The sequence below is a fragment of the Ceratina calcarata genome, unplaced genomic scaffold, assembly GCF_001652005.2.
Source record: "Ceratina calcarata isolate Rehan_Ccalc_2016 unplaced genomic scaffold, ASM165200v1 scaffold71, whole genome shotgun sequence".
Taxonomy (NCBI): domain Eukaryota; kingdom Metazoa; phylum Arthropoda; class Insecta; order Hymenoptera; family Apidae; genus Ceratina; species Ceratina calcarata.
In genome coordinates this window covers 426550-447608 of record NW_017178369.1, presented here as the reverse complement: position 1 = coordinate 447608, position 21059 = coordinate 426550, and the positions used below count along the sequence as shown (strand labels likewise).

General features: G+C 42.3%; 9 protein-coding genes across 13 annotated transcripts; 4 read left to right on the top strand and 5 right to left on the bottom strand.

Annotated features, from left to right (window-relative positions):
* The first annotated feature begins 73 nt into the window (after positions 1 to 73).
* RpL23A (ribosomal protein L23A) lies at positions 74 to 1573 on the top strand. Its single transcript, XM_018033321.2, has 4 exons — positions 74 to 179; positions 565 to 872; positions 1056 to 1183; positions 1251 to 1573. Exons 1-4 carry the CDS (start codon positions 146 to 148, stop codon positions 1510 to 1512), a joined length of 732 nt encoding a protein of 243 aa, XP_017888810.1. The 5' UTR covers positions 74 to 145; the 3' UTR covers positions 1513 to 1573.
* A 3-nt stretch (positions 1574 to 1576) lies between these two features.
* On the bottom strand, positions 1577 to 5354 carry l(1)G0007 (ATP-dependent RNA helicase l(1)G0007). The gene is given in 2 exon segments (XM_018033314.2): positions 1577 to 2274; positions 2370 to 5354. Coding segments are annotated over 2 exon segments (3324 nt in total). The 5' UTR covers positions 5014 to 5354; the 3' UTR covers positions 1577 to 1594.
* Positions 5355 to 5629: 275 nt separating this feature from the next.
* Positions 5630 to 8494, top strand: LOC108630198 (I'm not dead yet). 4 transcript variants are annotated; one of them, XM_026817899.1, is made up of 9 exons: positions 5630 to 5707; positions 6224 to 6501; positions 6602 to 6879; positions 6947 to 7008; positions 7066 to 7378; positions 7444 to 7586; positions 7656 to 7750; positions 7809 to 8092; positions 8150 to 8494. In XM_026817899.1, exons 3-9 carry the CDS (start codon positions 6643 to 6645, stop codon positions 8426 to 8428), a joined length of 1413 nt encoding a protein of 470 aa, XP_026673700.1. In that variant the 5' UTR covers positions 5630 to 5707; positions 6224 to 6501; positions 6602 to 6642; the 3' UTR covers positions 8429 to 8494. The 4 variants fall into 4 exon arrangements, with proteins under 4 accessions (XP_026673700.1, XP_026673699.1, XP_017888807.1 ...); XM_026817898.1 differs by having other exon boundaries at positions 5640 to 5707; positions 6499 to 6879; XM_018033318.2 differs by lacking the exon at positions 5630 to 5707 and having other exon boundaries at positions 6094 to 6424; positions 6499 to 6879.
* On the bottom strand, positions 8438 to 9370 carry Pa1 (PTIP binding protein Pa1). Its single transcript, XM_018033322.2, has 3 exons — positions 9174 to 9370; positions 8945 to 9105; positions 8438 to 8866 (listed from the first exon to the last, which is right to left on the bottom strand). The coding sequence occupies exons 1-3, from the start codon at positions 9240 to 9242 to the stop codon at positions 8641 to 8643; spliced, it is 456 nt and encodes a 151-aa protein (XP_017888811.1). The 5' UTR covers positions 9243 to 9370; the 3' UTR covers positions 8438 to 8640.
* Positions 9371 to 9649: 279 nt separating this feature from the next.
* Positions 9650 to 13691, bottom strand: IntS2 (integrator complex subunit 2). The gene is made up of 5 exons (XM_018033423.2): positions 13165 to 13691; positions 11003 to 13086; positions 10735 to 10939; positions 10369 to 10675; positions 9650 to 10302 (listed from the first exon to the last, which is right to left on the bottom strand). Exons 1-5 carry the CDS (start codon positions 13446 to 13448, stop codon positions 9850 to 9852), a joined length of 3333 nt encoding a protein of 1110 aa, XP_017888912.1. The 5' UTR covers positions 13449 to 13691; the 3' UTR covers positions 9650 to 9849.
* Positions 13649 to 14710, top strand: LOC108630244 (oligosaccharyltransferase complex subunit ostc-B). Its single transcript, XM_018033421.2, has 4 exons — positions 13649 to 14149; positions 14228 to 14301; positions 14372 to 14589; positions 14662 to 14710. The coding sequence occupies exons 1-4, from the start codon at positions 14011 to 14013 to the stop codon at positions 14678 to 14680; spliced, it is 450 nt and encodes a 149-aa protein (XP_017888910.1). The 5' UTR covers positions 13649 to 14010; the 3' UTR covers positions 14681 to 14710.
* On the bottom strand, positions 14627 to 18086 carry LOC108630240 (sorting nexin-14). The gene is made up of 5 exons (XM_018033418.2): positions 17990 to 18086; positions 17639 to 17899; positions 17270 to 17513; positions 15328 to 17197; positions 14627 to 15266 (listed from the first exon to the last, which is right to left on the bottom strand). The coding sequence occupies exons 2-5, from the start codon at positions 17743 to 17745 to the stop codon at positions 14857 to 14859; spliced, it is 2631 nt and encodes an 876-aa protein (XP_017888907.1). The 5' UTR covers positions 17746 to 17899; positions 17990 to 18086; the 3' UTR covers positions 14627 to 14856.
* LOC108630242 (protein-lysine N-methyltransferase EEF2KMT) lies at positions 17809 to 19148 on the top strand. Its single transcript, XM_018033420.2, has 5 exons — positions 17809 to 17981; positions 18043 to 18183; positions 18245 to 18424; positions 18486 to 18966; positions 19033 to 19148. Exons 1-5 carry the CDS (start codon positions 17922 to 17924, stop codon positions 19137 to 19139), a joined length of 969 nt encoding a protein of 322 aa, XP_017888909.1. The 5' UTR covers positions 17809 to 17921; the 3' UTR covers positions 19140 to 19148.
* Positions 18998 to 20989, bottom strand: betaggt-II (geranylgeranyl transferase type-2 subunit beta). 2 transcript variants are annotated; one of them, XM_018033419.2, is made up of 6 exons: positions 20803 to 20989; positions 20565 to 20666; positions 20152 to 20508; positions 19942 to 20086; positions 19699 to 19874; positions 18998 to 19641 (listed from the first exon to the last, which is right to left on the bottom strand). In XM_018033419.2, the coding sequence occupies exons 1-6, from the start codon at positions 20803 to 20805 to the stop codon at positions 19423 to 19425; spliced, it is 1002 nt and encodes a 333-aa protein (XP_017888908.1). In that variant the 5' UTR covers positions 20806 to 20989; the 3' UTR covers positions 18998 to 19422. The 2 variants fall into 2 exon arrangements, with proteins under 2 accessions (XP_017888908.1, XP_026673669.1); XM_026817868.1 differs by lacking the exon at positions 20803 to 20989 and having other exon boundaries at positions 20152 to 20492; positions 20565 to 20656.
* Between the last annotated feature and the right edge of the window lie 70 nt (positions 20990 to 21059).

Here is a 21059-nt window from a genome sequence, read left to right as displayed (position 1 = left end):
GAAACGCAAATTTACTATTGCAAATCGAATGATATAGACAATTTTTATTTTGGAATACTGAATTTATCTAAACGTTGCAACGAGCTACGTAGTCGTGTTCCTATATACCTTCTTCCGGTCTAGGATCTCTCTCTTTTTAGCGAAAATGGCTCCTAAACCGAAGCCCACGGACAAGTCAGGTATATTTGGATTTATTAATTACGTTCGACTTTCGACAAGTGCATTAGATATCATGTGCAACGATTAAACAGCTAATGAAAATCTATTGATAAATGTGATTCGTGATGTGAATTATTCGTTAAACACGTGCTACGTTTTGACGACCATGTGGTTTGTCGCCTGTCTCGTCGATTCAGACCAACATCAACATGTAGAAAAAATTGTATTCCCTTTAGACAACAATTATTTCGTCCAGTAACGAGAACGAGTCGAACAGTCAAAAGAAAACGCGATTTTCATTTCCAATTTTTGTATAGCTCTCTCATAACCAAAGGTCGTTCAAGCTCGTAAACATTTAGTTGCCGGGAGGGTCTGTGAACTTGATATATTTTATATCTTTTACAGCCAGCAAGCCGGCTGAGAAGAAAACGGAGAAGAAGGCTGAGAAGAAGCCAGCTACAGCGGCTTCTACCTCGAAAGTCACAAAGCCCGCGGCAAAGGCATCCGGTGCAGCGGCTGCTAAGAAGCCAGCAGCTGCGAAATCTACGACTGCTGCGAAATCCGCAGCGAAACCAGCAGCGAAAGCTGCACCGAAAGTTGCTGCGAAACCCGTAGCAGCGAAACCCAAGAAAAATGCACAACCCGCGAAGAAAACACCGAAAGGTGGAAAGCCTGCGGCTCCCCTTCAAAAAGCGCTTAAGGCCCAGAAGAAGGTTTGTACACGTTGCAATTTTAGTCAATTCTAAGGATCGCGTGTTTGAGAATGATGAAACGTATCAGGGAATCTCGTTGAAAACTATGATAAGAAATAAAATCTAATGCTGACTTATGAAACTGTTGGACGTGGAGCGTTCTCGTGATGGATCATGTTAATAAGGAGTTTGTAATGTGTGTAGATTCTGAAAGGTGTCCATGGATCGAGAGTAAGGAAAATAAGGACGTCGGTGCACTTCTACAGGCCGAAAACGTTCAGGCCACCGAGGAATCCGAAGTATCCGCGGAAATCTGTCCCGAACAGAAATCGGTAAGAACTCTGAACGCGATTAGAGAATTAATTAATTAAAATCTAAACCGATTGTTTCTCTTTTCAGCATGGATGCTTTCAATATTATTAAGTTCCCGTTGACTACCGAAGCAGCGATGAAAAAGATTGAAGACAACAACACTCTAGTTTTTATCGTTCACACGAGAGCGAACAAATATCACATCAAGGCTTCGATAAAGAAATTGTACGACGTTGACGTGGCTAAAGTTAACACGTTGATCAGGCCAGACGGTAAAAAGAAAGCGTACGTACGCTTGACCCGTGATTACGACGCGCTTGATGTTGCCAATAAGATCGGTATAATATAAATGTATCTATGTGTGATTGGTATAGAGGAATATCTGTGCTAATAAAACATGTTGTACAAAATTTCACATATAAACGATCAACTTACTTTCTGATGGAAGCTTGCTCGCGTTCAAGCTGTTCCTGTGCCCGTGCCTTCATCTCCTCCTCCGCTTCTTTCATCTGTCCCTCCATCTCGTGCAGATGCTGCATAGCCTGTCGTCTCTTCGCTCGACCGCTTCTTCCAGTCTCTTTGACGCTGAAGAACATCGGACCCAACTCGGCTAGCCAGTGTCCATCGACAGCGGTCACGCACTGCATGTACTCCTTGGCAGTCATCACGAGCTCGTGGTACACGACGTAATCAGGCGTGAATCCCATGCCGAAAAGTGCCGAGGTCGGATGAAGATGACACGGCATCCCCGTACGGCAGTTCACGTACTCGCCGATACCCTTCAACCGGGCCGCTTGATGGAAATAAGCGGAGCAGATGCACTTCCGAACGATGTCCCAGTTTGTGCCGCAGCTGACGACTTCCATCTTCTGCTGCTTCAAAATCTCCTCGAGCTGCTGTCGGACCTCCCTCACTTTGCGCATCGCTTTCGCGTGTATCAAGTGGTCGTTGCACCACGAGCTGGAGTAACCGTTCGCTTTCCATTGATTGTAGACATTTAAATATGTTCAATGATCGGATTCTGGTACTTGGAACTTCTCTCGAGCGGAGTCCGAGTCTTCCTCGCGCCCCTTTGGTCGGTAGAATATCGAAGGGACCGACAACATGGAAACTGAAAAAAATATTTAAATTCATCATTAAAGCATTTAGTCGTAGATTAATTATAGTTATTCTTACATCAAAATATAATTTACTATTATTAATTACCTATGATTAATATATCTGCGGTGCAACCGAGCTGTGAAGCGACGATGAGCATTTGGCACTGCGGTGGATCTAGCGGGAACTCGGCCATTTGTCGTCCAAGCGGTGTTAATCGTCCTGTATGATCTAAGGCTCCCAAAATCCATAATTGATACAGGGAATTCAGTATATTATCCTGAGGCGGTGGATCCATGAAGTGGAATGCCAATAAATCCTGAACTCCCAGTGATTTCAATAATAATACAGTATTTGCAAGATTGGTACGCTGAATTTCAGGAACTCCGGTCAACAGTAACTCGTCTAAGTACTGTCTTCGCGTGTACAGTCTATAACAGGTACCAGGGCCCGTACGTCCAGCTCTTCCCGATCTCTGGTCGGCGTTAGCTCTGGAGACGGGATACACTTGCAGGGCGTCCATACCGATCCGAGGGTTGTAAACTTTTAGCTTGCAATAACCGGAATCCACGACGAACACGATCCCATCTACGGTCAACGAAGTTTCGGCGATATTCGTGGCTACGACGCACTTTCTTAAACCGCCCTCCGAACGCTGGAAGATCTTCGCCTGGAGGTCCGACGGCAATTGCGAGTAAATTGGTAAAATGGAAAGCGGAGGAGCGGACTCTATCTCGGCTAAACGTTCTTTGAGAACTTCGCATGTGACTTCGATATCTTCTTGACCGGGCATGAATACCAGCACGTCGCCTGACCGCGGCTGCAAGTGTATCTGCATCACTTGCTTCACTGCTGCGTCGACGTAATCCTCCACCGGGTTTTTCGCGTGAAGTACTTCTACCGGAAAGGTACGGCCAGGTATTTGGAAAGTGGCTGCGTTTCCGAAGAAGGTCGAGAATTTGCTGGAGTCCATTGTAGCCGACGTTACGATCAATTTCAGATCGTGCCTCCGAGCTACGACTTCTCTCAATAGACCAAATAAGACGTCGGTAGACAGCGATCTCTCGTGAGCCTCGTCCATGATGACTACGCTGTACCGATCCAGATCTCCTTCTCTCAAGCTTTCCCTTAATAAGATACCATCGGTCATGTATTTAATGACGGTATCTTTTGATGTGCAATCCTCGAAACGGATGGCGTATCCTACTTTGTCTCCTAAAGTAGTTGCCATTTCGTCGGAAACTCTTTTAGCCACGGACATCGCGGCGACTCTCCTCGGCTGCGTGCATCCGATTATACCATAGCGACTGTAGCCGTCCTCGTGAAGGTACTGAGTTAATTGCGTGGTTTTTCCGCTACCGGTTTCTCCTACTATAACTACCACGCTATTCTCTCTAATTACATTTAATAATTCTTGTCGTACTGCAAATACTGGTAGACTTCTCCTTTGATGCTGGATCGATCTGTACTTTGCTTCGCCGGTGACTTCGTCCCGAATATGACGCGCGTACTTTTGTCCAGCTTTGTAGTCGGTTTCCTGTCCGGGAGCTTCTTTGTCATCCTTGCGTCTGTCGTGCACTCCCATAATGTTACCGATGTGCGTTCCTGCCAGTTCCCAATGCTTCTTTTGAGCTCGCTTTCTTTCTTTCTGCTCGCGATACGCCCGTACCAATGCGGATCCCTTCCTCGCTACAAGAGCCATATCCGAAGTAGGATCACGTACTGGGACAACGGGTTCTGGTTGCTTCGTGAACACGATGCGGCCATCCAAGAACGGTGGGACGACGTTGTGCACTAAGAGATGCACCCTGGTCTCCCCTTCGTCGTCAGGATCGTCGTCGTGATCCAAGGAGCTTACGACGCCGGACGTTAACATGCGATTGCGCTCCCACAATTCATTGTCCTTGTTGATCTGTCGCTGCTGCGCGGAGAGACGCTTCTGCCTCTTCGCCTCCAACTCCATTTCCTTTTTACGAGTATACTCCTCGGATACATCAGCGAACGCATGGTTCTCTCCATCGTCCAGGGCGTACCATTCACGATCCAGCCTCTGCTGCTCTTCTTCCCACAATTCCTTCTCCTCCCCGTCGATGCTGGGAGTCGCTCCGCTGGCTTTCCTTTCTTTGTTCCAGGAATTGTACTTATACGAAGGCGTGAATTCGCTTCTAATACTTTCACGACCATCTCTGCTTCTGTAAATGTTAGGCGTCGGGTGATCCCAGCTTGACTTTCGAGGTTCCTCATCCTCGTCATCGTCCCAATTACTTTTAAATGCAGAATCCTTTGTGTCGAACACTGGAGTCTGTGGCTCATCTTTAAATCTCGGCGTCTGTCTGCTGCTGTCCCTCACGCTGTCCCTGCCGCGACTTCTATTGTCCCTGTCTCTCTTGTTACCTCTGTCTCTGTCCCTGTATGGATGATTTCTGTCCTGTGCACTTAATCTCTGGTGCTTTAATCGGACCTCCAATCTTCGCTGAGCTTCCACATTTACTCCTCCTGTATGAGTCGGAGTTTCCTCGCCGTACGATCTGTATTTCCTCTCCTTAACCTCAGATTTCGCATCGGATCTTGAAGAGCCACCGTCCTGCTGATTTTCTTGTCTCTTCCGCTTCGCAAGCTTGTCCAGACCCAGAACAGACACTTGTGGCTTCTTAAACGTATGATCGGACGGTTTCTTACGAAGAATTAAACCAGACGACTGGCTTTTGTCACTCCCTTCTAACCTATAAAGACTCGTATCGTTCGGATCCATTTTTCACTAAGACTGCTCACTTCTGCTCACTTCGTTGCCTTCGTTGTCTCAACACAGACTGTAGGATTTCTCCAGATTTCTCCGCTCTCCGCTTCCCGAGCTCTCCCCACTACTGTATGCTCAGCTCAGTCGCTCTCCCCACTTAGACGGACAAGTTCGATGAAATGAAATACCGAGCATAAAAACATTCGTTGCATTCTTAAAAAATTATGAACTATATTTTGCGTTGGATACTTTGTATTTCTTTGCGCATTAGATGCCTCTTGTGTTTCTTTCGATCATTTAAAATACCTGTAACTAAAAAATAACTGTAACAGGATAATCCAAGGATAATTGTAACAGGATATAAAAATATAATAAGGTATAAAGAAATATTTGATGCTGATTATACGTTAGGGTGCAATATGTTACTTATTTGCATAAAATCGAAATACGTTTATAAATAATGAACATAATAATTATATCAACGATGTCAGTAACATAATATCTATACTTAATTATTTATGCTATTACTTATGTTGCAAGAAAGAAGGAAAGCGGGAAAAGGACTAAGGTGGTGGTGGCAGAAAACGGTTTGAAGGCACAGCGTCCAGAAATAGCGACTACCTGCGTAATGACCTTTTTGGCCGGATTATGGAATTGCTTGTAGAAGAAGGAAGTCTTATCCTCCTGGAAGGTTCTTCCGGTAATTACGGTGCGTAGGTAGTAAAAGAAATATACTAAAAGTACAAAGAAATAGTTGCGCGGCAGATTGGTGATTCGAGACATAACGGTTATTTTCGGCTGTAACTGAAGTACTTAGGGATGTATTCGCTATACAGTCAATCCTAAAAGTTTATGCACTTTAGAAACGCATTTTTTAAAAAGAAATCAGACGTCGGAAGAACATTGCTAGTAATAAACAACAACAAAAAATTTTCGATTTTTCTGAGAATTTTCCAAGGGGTACCTCTTCAATTTCTTCCAAATTTTCGTTTTTGGCCAATAACTCCCAAACCCTTTGACTTACGGAAAAATTGCATCAGACCTTTCTTGTAGAGGACGACGAGATCTACAATTTCTATATAAAACTNACATAAACTTTTAGAATTGACTGTACAGCCAATACATCCTTAAAATATCTTCCAACGTTTCGTGCAACGATTTACGAATGCACGTATCATTGTATAAGAAAAAACAAACAGAAGAGAAACGGAGTTACGGTTAACAGGAAACGTTTGACAAAATGTCATAAATCGAATGAATTAAAAATTATATTATCGTGATGAGAAGAAAGGTAATGGAGCAGCCATTAGGAAAGGAAAGTAAATTGTATCTGTCCTGGAGTTTCGTCAAGATATACTGGAAGATACTGTTCGCTGTTTCATGGGCACTGCTCCTAGCACCGATGATTATCGTTAATAATACAACGGTAGAGTTTACGAAACGAGAGGAGATTCCCGACTAACTGCGATACTCAGAAAGATCGTTTGACGACGTTCATAGGAGGTGAGATGCGGGTACACGATACTAATTATGGCAGGCTACTGGATATTAGAATGCTTCCCGATGGCGGTCACCTCGTTGATACCTGTGGTGCTGTTCCCAGCGTTCGGGATACTGAGCACGGCCGACGTTTGCTCCTGTTACATGAACGATACCATAATGGTGTTCTTAGGAGGCTTGATCCTTGCCATAGCGACGGAACACAGTAATCTGCATTTGAGGATTGCCCTCAGTGTGATGAAGACAGTCGGTTGCACTCATGCAAAATTGCTCGGCGGCCTCTGCGGCGTGACTACATTTATATCAATGTGGGTGTCGAACACCGCTGCCACGGCCATGATGGTACCCATAATATTCGCGATTCTCAAGGAATTGGAACAGGTTCGAAAGTTATCAGACTGCGGATTTTTATGGAAAATCCGCAATTATACGATGTCGTTTATCTCAGGCTGGTCTCAGTCGCGTCTTCGACGAGTTCCCGCCGGAGACGAATAGTCCAGACGCGGAACCGTAAGTGGAGAAAATGAATAATCAAAATGAGAAGACGATGAGTAATATTTATTGCAGAGTGAAGAAACCGACGAATGTAACGAAAGCCTATTTGACGGCCGCGGCGTACTGCTCGACGTTCGGAGGCACGGGGACCATCGTGGGTACCGGGACCAATCTGACTTTCAAAGGGATTTTCGAGAGCACGTTTCCTGAGTCCGAAGGGATCAATTTCACCGACTGGATGATCGCCTCGACGCCGCAGATGGTCGTCAACTCGTTCTTGACGTGGATTTATCTCCGCATCGCTTTCATGGGCTATCTCAGGCCTAATAGCAAAGACGCGCAGATGGCATCGATAGGAGAAGAGGGGCAAACGATCACGAATCGGGTAATTGCTCGCGCTTCGGCCAGTGGATCTTCCTTACGACGGTAACGCTGATTTTTACGCGAAAGGTGATACAAGAAAGGTACCAAGAGCTCGGCGACATTAGGTTTCACGAGGCGGCGGTGGCCATCCTGTTCTTGTTCTGTATACTTCTGTGGATATTCCGGAAACCCGGTTTCGTGCTGGGATGGTCCGAACTGCTAACAGAAATGTGAAACATTTTCTTACACGCATCCCTTTATTCCCAGCGCATTCTCTTAATCGACTGTCTCGTTGTTAGATCCCTCCGGGACTCGGTGCCTGTCATGTTCGTATCTATCTTGATGTTTTTTATTCCCAAGGATCTGAAATTCCTCCATAGCTTTAGCGACGATCGTAAGTAAAATATCTGCTCACGCATCGATTATTTACAAGATCCTGATCGTTCTTTTAGCCGAGGCGAGGCCCACGAAATCCTCGGAAGGTCTGATCACGTGGGACGTGATACAAAAGAAGATGCCCTGGAGTTTGATGTTCCTCCTGGGCGGTGGATTCGCAATTTCGAAGGGCAGCGTCGCCTCCGGTTTAGCGAGACAAGTCGGCGAAGCTTTGATGCCGTTAAGACACTTGCCCCCCTTTCTCATTCTGGTGATCGTCTCATTTTTCGTTGGTACCATCACAGAATTCACGTCGAACGTCGGCATCGCGAACATTACTCAACCCGTGATCGCACAGATGGTATACAACAGGAAACAAGTAGACAAGCTTGTCGTTTAACTCATTTATCGTTTATAGTGCGTAGCGATGAACATACATCCGATGTATTTAATGTACCCGGCGGCGATCATGTGTTCTTATTCGTTTCGATTACCGGTCGGTACGCCGCCGAACGCGATCATTACGGTCGCCGGGAACATCCCAACGAAGTGGCTAATGCTGGGAGGCTGCGGCCCTTCCGTATACGCTCTCGTCGTACAAACAACCTTTTTCATCATCTGGAGCTCTCACATTTGGCGGATTAAGGAGTTCCCAGAATGGGCTAAGCTCTCGTCGAATGTATCAACGACCACCTGATTCAGTCGCTTATCGTATAAGTGTTCTGTTTGTTTTATTTAATAAATATATACATACTCTGTTTAACCGCGTCTGATTGTCGATTTTATTCCTGTTACGCGAACCGAGTAGAACTTGTCACGTGTACTCGTGAATAGTTTGTCGCAAGTATATAAATCGAGGAATTCCTCGATTGTTATTTATGCACTTTCCCGATCGGCAAGAAGTAACAGTTAAGTTGGTTGTGTTTTCGATGCTGGGAGTTCGATCTTCTTAGGATTCGAATTGATTTCTTGTTGCTCCAATCGCCGGTGTCGCAACATGGTCGATAGAACACCGTTGAAACTGGCAGTTTTCTTTTTCGCGCTTCCTCTTGGAGTACTTTCACCTGTCCTTCGAACGGGTAATCTTGGCGATGACATTTCATCCATGAAATCGAAATCAGATTTTTCCTCGGTCCTGAAAGTATCGGTTAAAAGATAAATGGAATCATGTGCCAATGGTTGCATCTAAGTGTTTAGAGTCGTAGAAATTTACTTGTATTCCTGAGAGCCGTTGTCCTGTTGTCGATTGTTTGAAAGAATAGGCGAGGCTCCTCTTTTCCCAGGACATTTCCATTCGAGTTCTAGAACCTTGTTGTTTGCTTCAAGGGCCTCGATCAACGTCAGTATATCGTCCGGCTTCAGAGTCCACTCGTTCTAAACAGAAGAAGGACAAGATAAAATGGTAAAAGAATCGTAATTTAAAAGGATTACTTGTCACTCACTTTTCCGTCCACCTCGTATTTCTCGTCGTCCGAACATTCCACTGACCAGTCCTCCTCGTTGCGCTCCATTCTTTAATTCGAAATTTTATTCTTCCCGTTAAAATCGAGTTAAAAATAATTGAACGTCTTACTTCGAAAACAATCTTTGACACTTGCTCATGGCCTGTTCGTACGCAACACGCAACGAGACTGTGATTAATTCTCATACACATACAAGTGCTGCACCAAGAGGTCAGTTGCGGAAAAGAATCGACCTCAGCATATACTGTAGAACCTACATACGATCATTTAAAATTTCGAGAATGTAAAAAACGCAGCAGAATTGTTTTAGGAATCACACATTAAAAGGAAAATACGGAAAAACTCATATTTTCTATAACACATAAATCGATAAACCAAATAAGCAGCTTCTTGCTCTCTAAATAAAAACGAAAGGGTGTAGGGCCAGGAACGGGGATAAAAGAACACATTTGATATCAGAGCTACGACGCTCCATTTATTTAGCAAAAACATAATGTACAAGTATAGACAATCGTGATACGTTAAAAACTACTAAAGAAATAGATTTTATATACAATATATCAGGTATCGTATTTACATTTCATAGTCGTCCAATTAGGAACGTCCGACATTCGTACGTTTAATGAGGTATTCTGGTAATCAGCTTACAAAAATTTCAATATACATTCGATTGCAATATCGCCTTCTGCAGTAACGCAGAAAACGTTTCGTTAACTTCGTGACGTAGAATGTCGGCGGATTTGTCGCCCAGCGCAGCTTGCGCAGAATTAACTCTGCCAAGTTGTAATAATAAACCTATGGTGTCTTCTGCCAGTGGTGGGAAAGCTAAACATATTCTCGTTAACGCTGGCAGAACAGGTAGAAAGAGGATGACTCGATTCTTAGCTGACAGTACTCCCAACAGCGTTATCAGCGTATTGATGGCTAGACGAGAAACGCTCAAGGCTTTCGGCAAAGCGTATTGAATCGCGAGATACGAGGCCAAATCAACGGCGAATATCTGTTTCTCCGGTTCTGGCTGCGACAATAGTTCAGGAATCCAATCGAGACAAATGTGCATCGACGGGATGCCAGTAACGGTGATCGGTAATAATTCCCTCGGGTAGCCCTTTAAATAAAAACAATTTAATAATTGCAAATTGTATGTCACTATCGATTTGATTAGTGTACGTACTTGAAAATGGACTAGTTTGGCCAGCGATGGGTCTGCTATGAATACTTGATGCAGATAAGAACAAATGATACTCTGTATTTCTTTGAGCGACCACATCTGTCCAGCCGTCTCTCTGTCTTCTTCCGTTTCCAAACACGCTTCTAACAATATTTGAACCGCTGCACTTTCCTGACCAGCGACTAACGCCATTCTCAAATCTTCCCTTTCCGTTTCACTCGTCAACTGACCAACCTTCTCCGTTAACGGTTTGTCCTGTATGTGTCTGGATAACTGAGATCTAGATGCTGCCAGTGCAGCTTGCAGAATTCTAAAACCATAAAAGAACAGTTAGTAGCCAGACTTTGGTCTTTAATCTTTTTCTCTTACCTTAAAATAACAGACAATATCGGCGCGCATCTGAAAACTCTTGTATCGCATCTCAATACTTGTAATGGATCCAATACAATGTTCTCTTGCGTTAGAAAAACGTTTTTCACAAGAGAATTTTCAATTAACAAGGCGTTGATCGATAAAACCCAGAGACATCTCGGTAAAACAGTGTTTAGCCTGAGCCAAACTTGTTTATACAATTCTGAAAGCAGTATATTTAGAATATATATTGATCAATGGCATTACCTATCGCGCTTTTAATCACCTTGAATGTATCTCGGAACTCTTGGATTCAGAACTGCTTTAAAGTAATGAATTAAAACTTCAGCGTGTGGCCAGATCTCGATTGGTTTCAACGACATTAACTGTCTCAAGAGCCTCCCCGTTCTCGAAGGGCACGTTTGAATATGCGAAAACGTTTCAATGATCATGATATCGGTTATTTTTACGTGTTCATAGTTCGTTACGGTGGAATCGATATTGATCACCTCGTTATCGAGCCAATCGTCCACCAACGAAAGATGAGGGAAATGCGTCGCCAAAAGCCTCAATAGAGGAGAGAATAATCCGGCATAATTCATTTGATCCCTTTGGACCAACTGAAGCAGATGCTTTATAGGTAGTTCGGATAAGAATTCAGTCGAGTACGATTTCACTTTTCTATCTTGTGATATGAAAGTGTGCATGTTGGACAGTCTTACGTCCTCGTACAGCAACAAGTAGTACAGTAACAATAACTGCGACGTGAGAGTCGGCTTTGGAATATCGATATCTATATTCTCTGTTTCGGTCTGAGAAACGTTGATCTTCGTCTTGAAATCGAAATTCGCTCCAAACACACTGTTTTGAAAGACTCTGCGGATCTCGTCTTCGGTGATCGGTTTATTCGTATGCTCCGACGTTTTATTGTTCGTTACCAGAATTGAGTTCACGTATACTTCGACTAAAGCAGGGAGAACAGGATGCAACGGCGGCTCACTGTTGCAAATCTGCTTGTAGATCCAATTTTTAATAGGCACCCTATGCTTGGCGAACGCTCTCGACTTTAACAATTGATGAATACAATGTACAGGCAGAAATCCGGGGATGTTCGCATTTAAATTAGCGGTCACCGGCACCTTCACAGCATGAGACGTGACCACTTGTTCCGTGAATATCTCCTGCATGAAGATCTGCTTCATTCTCGTCAAATTATTCGGCCTGATCGGTATCTTCATACCCAAAGTCGCGCAGACGAGCTCGCAGATAGCCGACAACTGATTACTATGAAAATGAATGGCCATTAGAAGTAACATTTCTCCGAAGCTCGCTGTGACGCCGCTGGCACTCTCGAAATAGGCCTCCTCGCGTACGAGCCACTGCACCCATTCTATGCTTCGCTTTTCAAGATTATGATGGCCTATCAATGAGGAACACGCTATCAGCATGCATAGACCCAATGAAACGAATCTGACACCAGCTGGTGACGGGGGTGGGTGCGACGTTAACAATTGTACTATCATGGTCACCTCGTCGTCTTGAAATTTAATACCCCCGATGCCTCTCAACGCGCAATACAGGCGCAACAAAGCGCTGGCTTGAACGACTTGACTCTCTGGTAACTGGCCCGCATTTTGCGAAGTGATCGCTTGTAATCGCTTAAGTAATTCTTCTCTTAAAGATTGCAACGCTGTGTGCGATTCCCATTTTCGTTTCTGACCGTTCCTGATGAACATCGCGATCCAGGTTCTCACCTGTTGATCGCTGCCGAGTAACAGTCCCGATACGAAAGCAACTACATCGCTTTCCAAAGTGCTGTTTATATTTTCGTGCTCGAGGCTTAGCGTAATTGCCAAAGCAGGCATTCTGCACAGTTCGACGCATTTCGCTCTTACAGCTAGCGTTTGACTGGGATTCATTTGACAGAGCATTGTCAATGCCATCGTCCTGATTCTGCCTAACGCAGATTCCTCCTGCCTTTCTCCATTGGCAATTAAATGCGTGCAGACCTCGGAAAAACTGTCTGGTATATTGGCAACTATCCAACAAATTATCTCTGGTCCGTATTTAACATGTAACAATGTCTCTGCTATATCTAATATCGACAATACCGTTGGCAATTCTGATAAAGCAACGCAGATCACATAACTGATTTCTTCCATATATACAGCGTTATCAAACAAATCGGATTGCTTGATCTGAAATTCCTGGTTCTTCTGTTGTTCCTGTATCTGAGATGCTATGTACAGTAGCTCACTCAATACTAATCTGATTCTTCTGGTAGATTCGCTTCGTTCAAATTCTAAGGCAAGGCCACTCTGTAATGATTGAGCCAGTACACTGTCTCTCTGCAGACTTCCCATTTTTTGCCTGGAAAAAATGAATGCATCTTGTTAGTAGTCAGTAAAGGAGGTCTGAGAATAAACGATTGTAGACAGTGCAAGTAACCTGAGCTGTTGCTCCTTTCGAACGTCCGTCTCCAGTGCATGGAAATCGATAGAAAGCAGGGCAATTATTGAGTTTACTGACTCGATCCCAGACAATATTGTCAGAACTTGTTTCCGTTGCTCCACGCATTCTTTAGTAACATCCAAAGGAGATATGAGACTCATGCGAACCAAACATGGTAAAATCGGTCGGATGTCTTTGTGAGGGCACAGGGCCAGAACTGGTATGTCTACGTTTTGTATCGCAGTAAAAACTCGCGGCAATACACGCGTGCTGTCTTGCATATTCGTTTATTGTTTATAAAAATTTGATCAGTCAAACACGAGCACTTCACGTGCTCTAAGGTCTACTGTAACCTAGTAAAAGCTACAGCTATGCATTTATCCACGTGGCAGGACGCAGATCTAAATTGTATTTGTATCCGTTGGTCGTTTAATTTTGTGGAATATTTATTATTAAATCCATGAGGCTGAATCTGAATCAGCCGCCGGATGCGCCGTAATAATTTCATGTGACATAACCAACATAACTGAAGTAGACAAGAGTTCTCATGCTGCCAACAAGCTAAGGTAGTCGCTAGGATTATTAATATATTTTATAGATATTATAGACATACGGAATAATTCTATACGTTTAAAAAACGGAATCTGTTTAATGAAATATAATTATTCGAGGAGAACAGACATTCGGGAGAGTCGAAATATTTCTCGAGCTAATAGTAATTTTTCGTACTTGTTGTTACTGACATGAGGAAAAGGTGAAACTTTATTGTTTTGTATAAAATCGAGACAACGTGGAACCGCTGTCACGTCGCCGCGTATGCAACAGAAATAATCTATTGAAAATATGGAATACGTATACCGTTTACCGTTTCTAGTATTAGAAGTGCCTAATTTAAAATTAAAGAAGCCATCATGGTTCGTGAAACCCAGTGCTATGGTAGTTTTCTCGTTTATACTTTTATCGTATTTCCTCGTAACGGGAGGTAAGATTCAGATACGGTGTTTGTGTCTTTTATTAATTTCTTAAATGAAGATGTATATCTCGATCGTATTTTTTAAAGGTATAATATACGACGTAATCGTGGAACCACCTAGCGTAGGATCAACTACGGACGAGCACGGTCACACGAGACCGGTACGGTTAACGAATTGAAAGCAATAATTCTAATTAATGTTAGTAACAACTGTGAAATTGCCTCGTGCAGGTCGCTTTTATGCCGTATCGCGTAAATGGGCAATACATCATGGAAGGATTGGCTTCCAGTTTCCTCTTTACTCTGGGTGGAATTGGGTTCATAGTATTAGATCAAACGCACAGTCCGTCGACACCGAAACTCAATAGGGTTCTCTTGATATGCGTCGGATTCATTAGCGTTACTGTTTCGTTTATCACCTGTTGGATTTTCATGAGGATGAAACTACCGTAAGATTTTTATTGCTCTTTCAACATAGGCATACAATGAATCATGATGGAATGTACTTTATTTTTTTACAGGGGATATTTACAATCGTAAGTAATGCATTAAACGTAATACAAATGAAAACTTCATATTTTTTACGTATCGAATATCACATTTTGTACGAAACAATGAATGTCGTTTATAAATATCAGAGTAAATTCCCAAAGACTCTTCCTTCTTTGTCTGTTCTTCTGCTGTTGTACTTAATTTACAATATATTTCTGTACAAGTTAAACAGTAATCTCTGGGAACAGACTTATTATAATCTGATCCAAGAGAACGTACGCTAAATGCTTGTTGAGCGGTGCATTTTGTAAAGAATCTAAAAGCAAGTCCATCAATTCTATCCACGGTTTGTAAAAACCTATAAGCCAATAAGGCAATAGACCGTGCAGGCCTTTTCTCGCTGCCTCGTAATAACATCGACGGGTCGCGATTGTCTCCTTCGTTCGATTCTTATCACCCAACACTTTTGCGTGTAAGAGTTTTACCACTGTGGCTGCGCGACCACCACTCAATAACTTCACCAGAGTATTATAAAGGACTATATTCACGTACGGATCCACCTTCGCCCGGGACGAAGATGCCAGCATCCACAAAGTTCTTGCAATCACCGGACGCACGTTCAGTAATCTCTCCACTGAAACAACAATTGAAAACAATAAAAGAACTGATCATGGATCGACAAAGGATAAACGTACCAGCGTCCGCGATGCAAAAGGAGGCGCCCTTAATGTGAGACCGCTCCAACGAGGAAGATGGCAAATTTCGAGAGTTAACATGCAAATGAAGATTATCTCCGAAGACACCGACTAAGAGATCGCGGCCTTTCTTCTCCTCATTCATCATCGTTTCTCCCGATGGTTCGATCCCAACGTCCGTGTAATCGTTCTTGTTATTCGTAGATGCCAGAAACACGGCCAGGAACTTGTCTAGATTCTGACCCTTCTCCTTTCTCAATCTGTACGCCATGCTTTGATACAATATGCCGATGTCTGGCGTGCTGTAATTACTAAAGTACGGCTTCAGATTCGGCACCGTGAGAAAATCGTAAAGCGATTCACTGCTTCTGAGCACTGGTTTCGATAAAAGTTTCTCCAGAAAGTCTTCGTATCGTTGCCTATTGATCGCGCAAGACGTGTGCGGATTCTTTCTCGAAGGCAACGGCGAGTCGCTCAACTCTTTGTCTCCGTGAAACTCTGCTAGCCGCGTTCGGAGAACGTAAAAGTCTTGATCCCGGCGTAGAACTGACCAGGATTTATCCTCGGCTATGTTGTGCACTACGATCACGTAGAGAATGTGATTGTCGGTGTTCTCGATATGCGGGATGCTTACTCGCCACGTGGTGAGATCTCTGCGGAAATTGTCTTCACTGTACTTGATCTCGTTGTAAGGACGAGAAGGGTAATCGATCTCCTGGCATTGATAAATATCTTGATAAGTCATTCCGTCGATCGCGGGAGTCCTTAAGACACCGTCTATCCTCGGAAAGTGATTACCCATCTTTGAGGCGTTCGTAGAATTTGTCGTATGAGGAGATTGCTTTGTCTTTGTCGGAGCTGGTTGTCCGCAGAACAAGTCGTAAAGTTGATAACTGTGATGAAAGGATGGTAAGCAAGTGGATTCTAAGAGGGCATGAGCTTCCTGATGCGCCTGATAGAATGGTCGCGAGGTCCTTAACTCCTGTATCTTCTTTGAACCCCTCTCGAGAATTCGTCGTATACCCATCGATATATCTTCTGGTAAGTGCAAATACTCTGGACCCTCGGGGTCCAGATACGTCGCGTACATGTTTTGGATGTCCGTGTACAAACTGCTTTCTGCGTTCGAACTCATTTCCGGGTTCAGCATGCGCTTGCTTAGATCATCAATGTCTAAGCAGAATTGAAACAGATTCATGGGGCCAGTCTCTTTGATATGTTGCATGAACATGTATAGCAGTCTAGGGTCGTTTAGAATCTCGTCCAACGAAGGTTTCAAATTACTTTCAATAGTCTTTGGCGGCAAGGGAACCGACACCCAGCTTTGCAACATTGGCACGTTTACAGTAGCCATTTGATTAGAGGCAGAACCGTCGCGATGAGTCGATAAGACGACCAACGTATTTATATTGTCTGGATCAGCGATCGCGTCTACTGCCGGTAGCAAGATCCAGTTTGCCAAAATTTCTCGAAGTATCACTCTATTATTGATAGAAACGTGTATAGCAGGCAATAGGTGAGGCACGATCGCCGTCACTACTCCTCGGAGGTAGTTTAGCTCTGCTTGACGCGAGTAACTCGCGGGATGAATTTCTCTCCCGAGGTAGTCTAGCAGCTGACTACCGAAATTGTCAACATCGCTGACGTCTTTGATCTTCGAGTGTAACATTTTCCAATCCTGTGCATGCTGCAGAAGCAGCGGTATCAGACGATAAAATATAACGTTCGATACATCTGTACGTAATAGTCGAAGCGCAATGTTTTTAGCCGCAGTCGCTGTGGCCAGACGGAGTTGTTGCACGAACCCTTCGTTCGTGGAAAAGTCTGAGTACCATGCACAGACATACTTCTGTAACAGATCCTCGAGAAACTGAGGAAACGAGCTCATTATTAAAACCATTATTACATTCAGAATTAAGTAAAGCGACGAAAGAGTAATTACCTGTTCCAATGCATGGTCGAAATCCTTCGGTACTTTGACTTTCGTCGAGTGCGGGAGCAATTTGTGCCTCTTGCAGCTGTTGTTACTGCAGACACTGCATGGATCTTTCGTTTCGTAGACTGGATAAGGAGTATTGCATATCACATTCAAATTGACAAGTGCTACGCTGATGTATCGTAATATTACGAGTCCGTAAAAACTGCTTATTACATAAATGCAGCATACGATGATCGCCCAGATGATGCTAGAATTAATTAAATTCTGTATAACCTTACTACAAATCGTTCGGAAAACGTGGATCACGTTCAGATGCTTTATTCATTTTCGATATTTTTCTGTAATCGTGAGAAATTAGTAAAAATGACGTACCTCTTGAACAAGATCAAAATAACCATGATCAGTACGAAAACGATCACTGGGATTATCACGTTAGACACGTAGAAGTCTTGAATTTTATCGGTGGATGAAAATGCCATTGCTCCATTAATTAATATTTTCGATTCCGTTCGTGGTTTAATAATCTCATATTATTAGGACAACGAAAATTCGTGACGATAGTAACACTTCGTAAACATTGACAATTGTCAATTTGAGGACTCGAATTGCAGAGTGCACAATCAATATTGGAGGCTATAATTATACAATTATTCCCATGAATAATTTTATTAAACATTTTCTTAGTTGCACGCCGATAAATGCGATAAATACACTCGTACGTACAAATCGTAATTTTTTAATTGAAACAATTCTACAGGTTCACGTGTTGATTCTAGATGTCCAAAGAAATCGATAGCTTTGTTGATTTAGAGAAGCAACGAGAGATTTTGGAAAGCACAGTAAATTCTGATTTAATTAAAAAATATCCTATAAAGAAATCATATCAGAGAGCATTTCTGAAATGGTTTATGAATAAGGTATTAGCAAAATTATGTATTTGTAATCATTGAAGTTTGAATCATTATCCTTTTGATTTAGATTGAAGAAAAGGATCAGGAAATCTATGATGGCATTTATACCGCGTATTGTAATTTAGTTTCTCTCACGTTAGACGAATCTAGTCATTATCGGCATTTTTTAATGGGGAGTGATTGTATTAGTATAAAAGAAAGTATAAATATTATATCTGATGGCACAACAGGTTTAATTAGTTGGCAGGTATTTACATAAATCAATGACGATCCTTGGATTATTTTATCATGACGGTGAAAATTTGTAGGGCGCGATCGAATTGGCGGAATGGTGCAAGGAAAATCGAATTGCATTGTCAGGGAAAATTGTTTTGGAACTCGGCTGCGGGGTTGGTTTAACAGGATTATCTGTTATAAAGAAATGTTCCCCAAAGAAATACATATTTACGGATTGCCATAAATCTGTACTCGACATGGTTTCTGAAAATGTTCAACTGAATTTACTTCATGAGAACGTTCGCTTCGATAGTAGATTAAGATTGCAATTAAAGTACAATTGTACAGATGTACAAGTAATGAACTTGAAATGGGAGGATGTTGACGAGTACGTAAAGGAGAAGTGGGACGTACCGGATGTAATAATCGGAGCTGATATTTTGTATGATACAGATTCATTCTACACGCTGATATCGGCGTTAAAAACCTTTTTTTCTCTCGACAGTGGATACGCAATTATTGCGGCGACCATTCGCAATGTAGATACTATTTCACAGTTTCTCCATCAATTAGGTATTTAATTTTGATTCGTAACATCTTTGGATAAATACACTAAAAATTAATATAATTTCTTTTTAGAGGAACGTAATCTTTGCTTCGAGGAATGTACAATACCTAGACAGACGATACAAACGCAGTTAATAAATTCACCTAGTAAAATATTTAAAATATTTCAAGGAACGTAACATATATTTTTGATTTATCTATGAATCATCATACATTTCTATTACCAATTTTCGACTGAACTGAATGCGTTTCGTGTTAAATTGTATGCTAATAAATTAGATACATATTCACCTATGCGTACATTATAATATATTATTTCGTAAAAATATACGACAGTAATGCGCTGCCTGCAGACTCAATCACAAAGTATCGTGCCTTTCAAATGAAGGAATAAATTAAGTTGTATCGATTAAAAATGAACATATTTTTCTTTATCAGATTCTTGTTTAGTAGAAAATTATATCAATCGTTCTGGTCAAGCCTCGAAGGCTTAAGGTGTAACCTTTGAATGACATACTCAGGCATGCAGTACGTAGGATTAATCTTTTTCAACGGGTAATCTGTATTTAATAAAGAAAGAGCGGTTAAACCAAAGAGCGTGTGGAAAGGATCAGCAATATCTCCTGGACGGTCACTAAATCCTCCCGATTCCGCGTCCTGGCATGCCAATACAAACTTCACCTGTGTATCATGGATTTATAAGACTCGACAATTAGTTTCTCCTGAATAAATACGTACCAATTGTTCCTTATTAACCCAATGAAGGCGCCCTAGAATCGTAAGTGCAGAGAGCACCCACCAGGAATAACAGACGTCAGGCAACTTCTCTGGCCTGCCGTTCAAACCTCCTGATGGCAATTGCCTTTCGCAAAGCCACCAACTTAACTGATCTGCATCTACCAAATGCAGATTACCTGCAAACATTGATCATCGATTTAAAGTTCTATGTATAACTCGACGAACAAAATATGAGGAACTTACCAGTTATCGAGAGAAGTCCTATCGAGCAGTAGATCATACCAGCATGACTCTCAGCTCCAGGTTTCGAACCGAAACCTCCATCAAAATTCATACACTTCATAACAAATTCCACTGCCTTGTCCACATCTATGGCATCTAATCGATTCTGCAATGTTTTACGAATCATAGGAAAAATTCATAATGATTCAATACATCCATCAGTCTATTTACCAAAAGGGACAACGTTGCTACGGCACAAAATGAGAATCTCATGTCAACTTCTCCCCAAATATCGCCAGTGAAACTTCCATCCGGCTGTTGCCTCTCCTTCACATATTTCACAACCTTTTCAATATCGATAGTATCCAAAGCATCGTAGATACAAAGTATTTGTACTGCACTCAAAGTGTACAAAATATGTGGATCGTGCTGCAAGCTAGCAGCTATTCCTCCACTTTCTGTCTGGCAATGAACAATGAATTCCAACACCTCATTTCGATTAGTCTGCTCTAGTTTGCCCATCATATCCAAGGCCGTCAAGCCCCAATACATCCCAGACATTCTCATATGTTCTGTCATACAATATACCTGGAATATCTCATCGGTTCTTCATTTGAATTTTTCAATAAAATAATTTCACTCACGTATTCATCCTCGGTACCATAAGACAGTAGGAAGTTTGCATGTTTTTCCAGCAACAATTCAGGAACCGATGCTGGAAGTTCGATGTCATGCTTTAACGCTGGCTAAAATGTAAATTAAAAAATTCCCTTAATAAAAATGTGAATATATACAAAAATCAGTAGGAATTTAATAGCTTGCGAGGGATAGAAGTTAAATCGAACTTCCTTTTAATTACGATTTATATGACGTTTTACTTACCATATTACAAAATCTGTTTAGAAAAGGTAAAAAGATCACAAACTTCACCAAGTTTTATTCATTTAAACAAGTATATAAAAATTGTTTACACAGCTTGTCTAAAACTACTTAATACACATCTTTTATCGTTTGCTCGCGTAACCTGAGAATGCAACTATGAATTTTACTACAGAACGCCATCTTCCATGATAAGGATAAGACCGGGAGGTGGGAGCCCTCACCCAATATAAGGTACGAATAAATGGGTTGGGGAATTA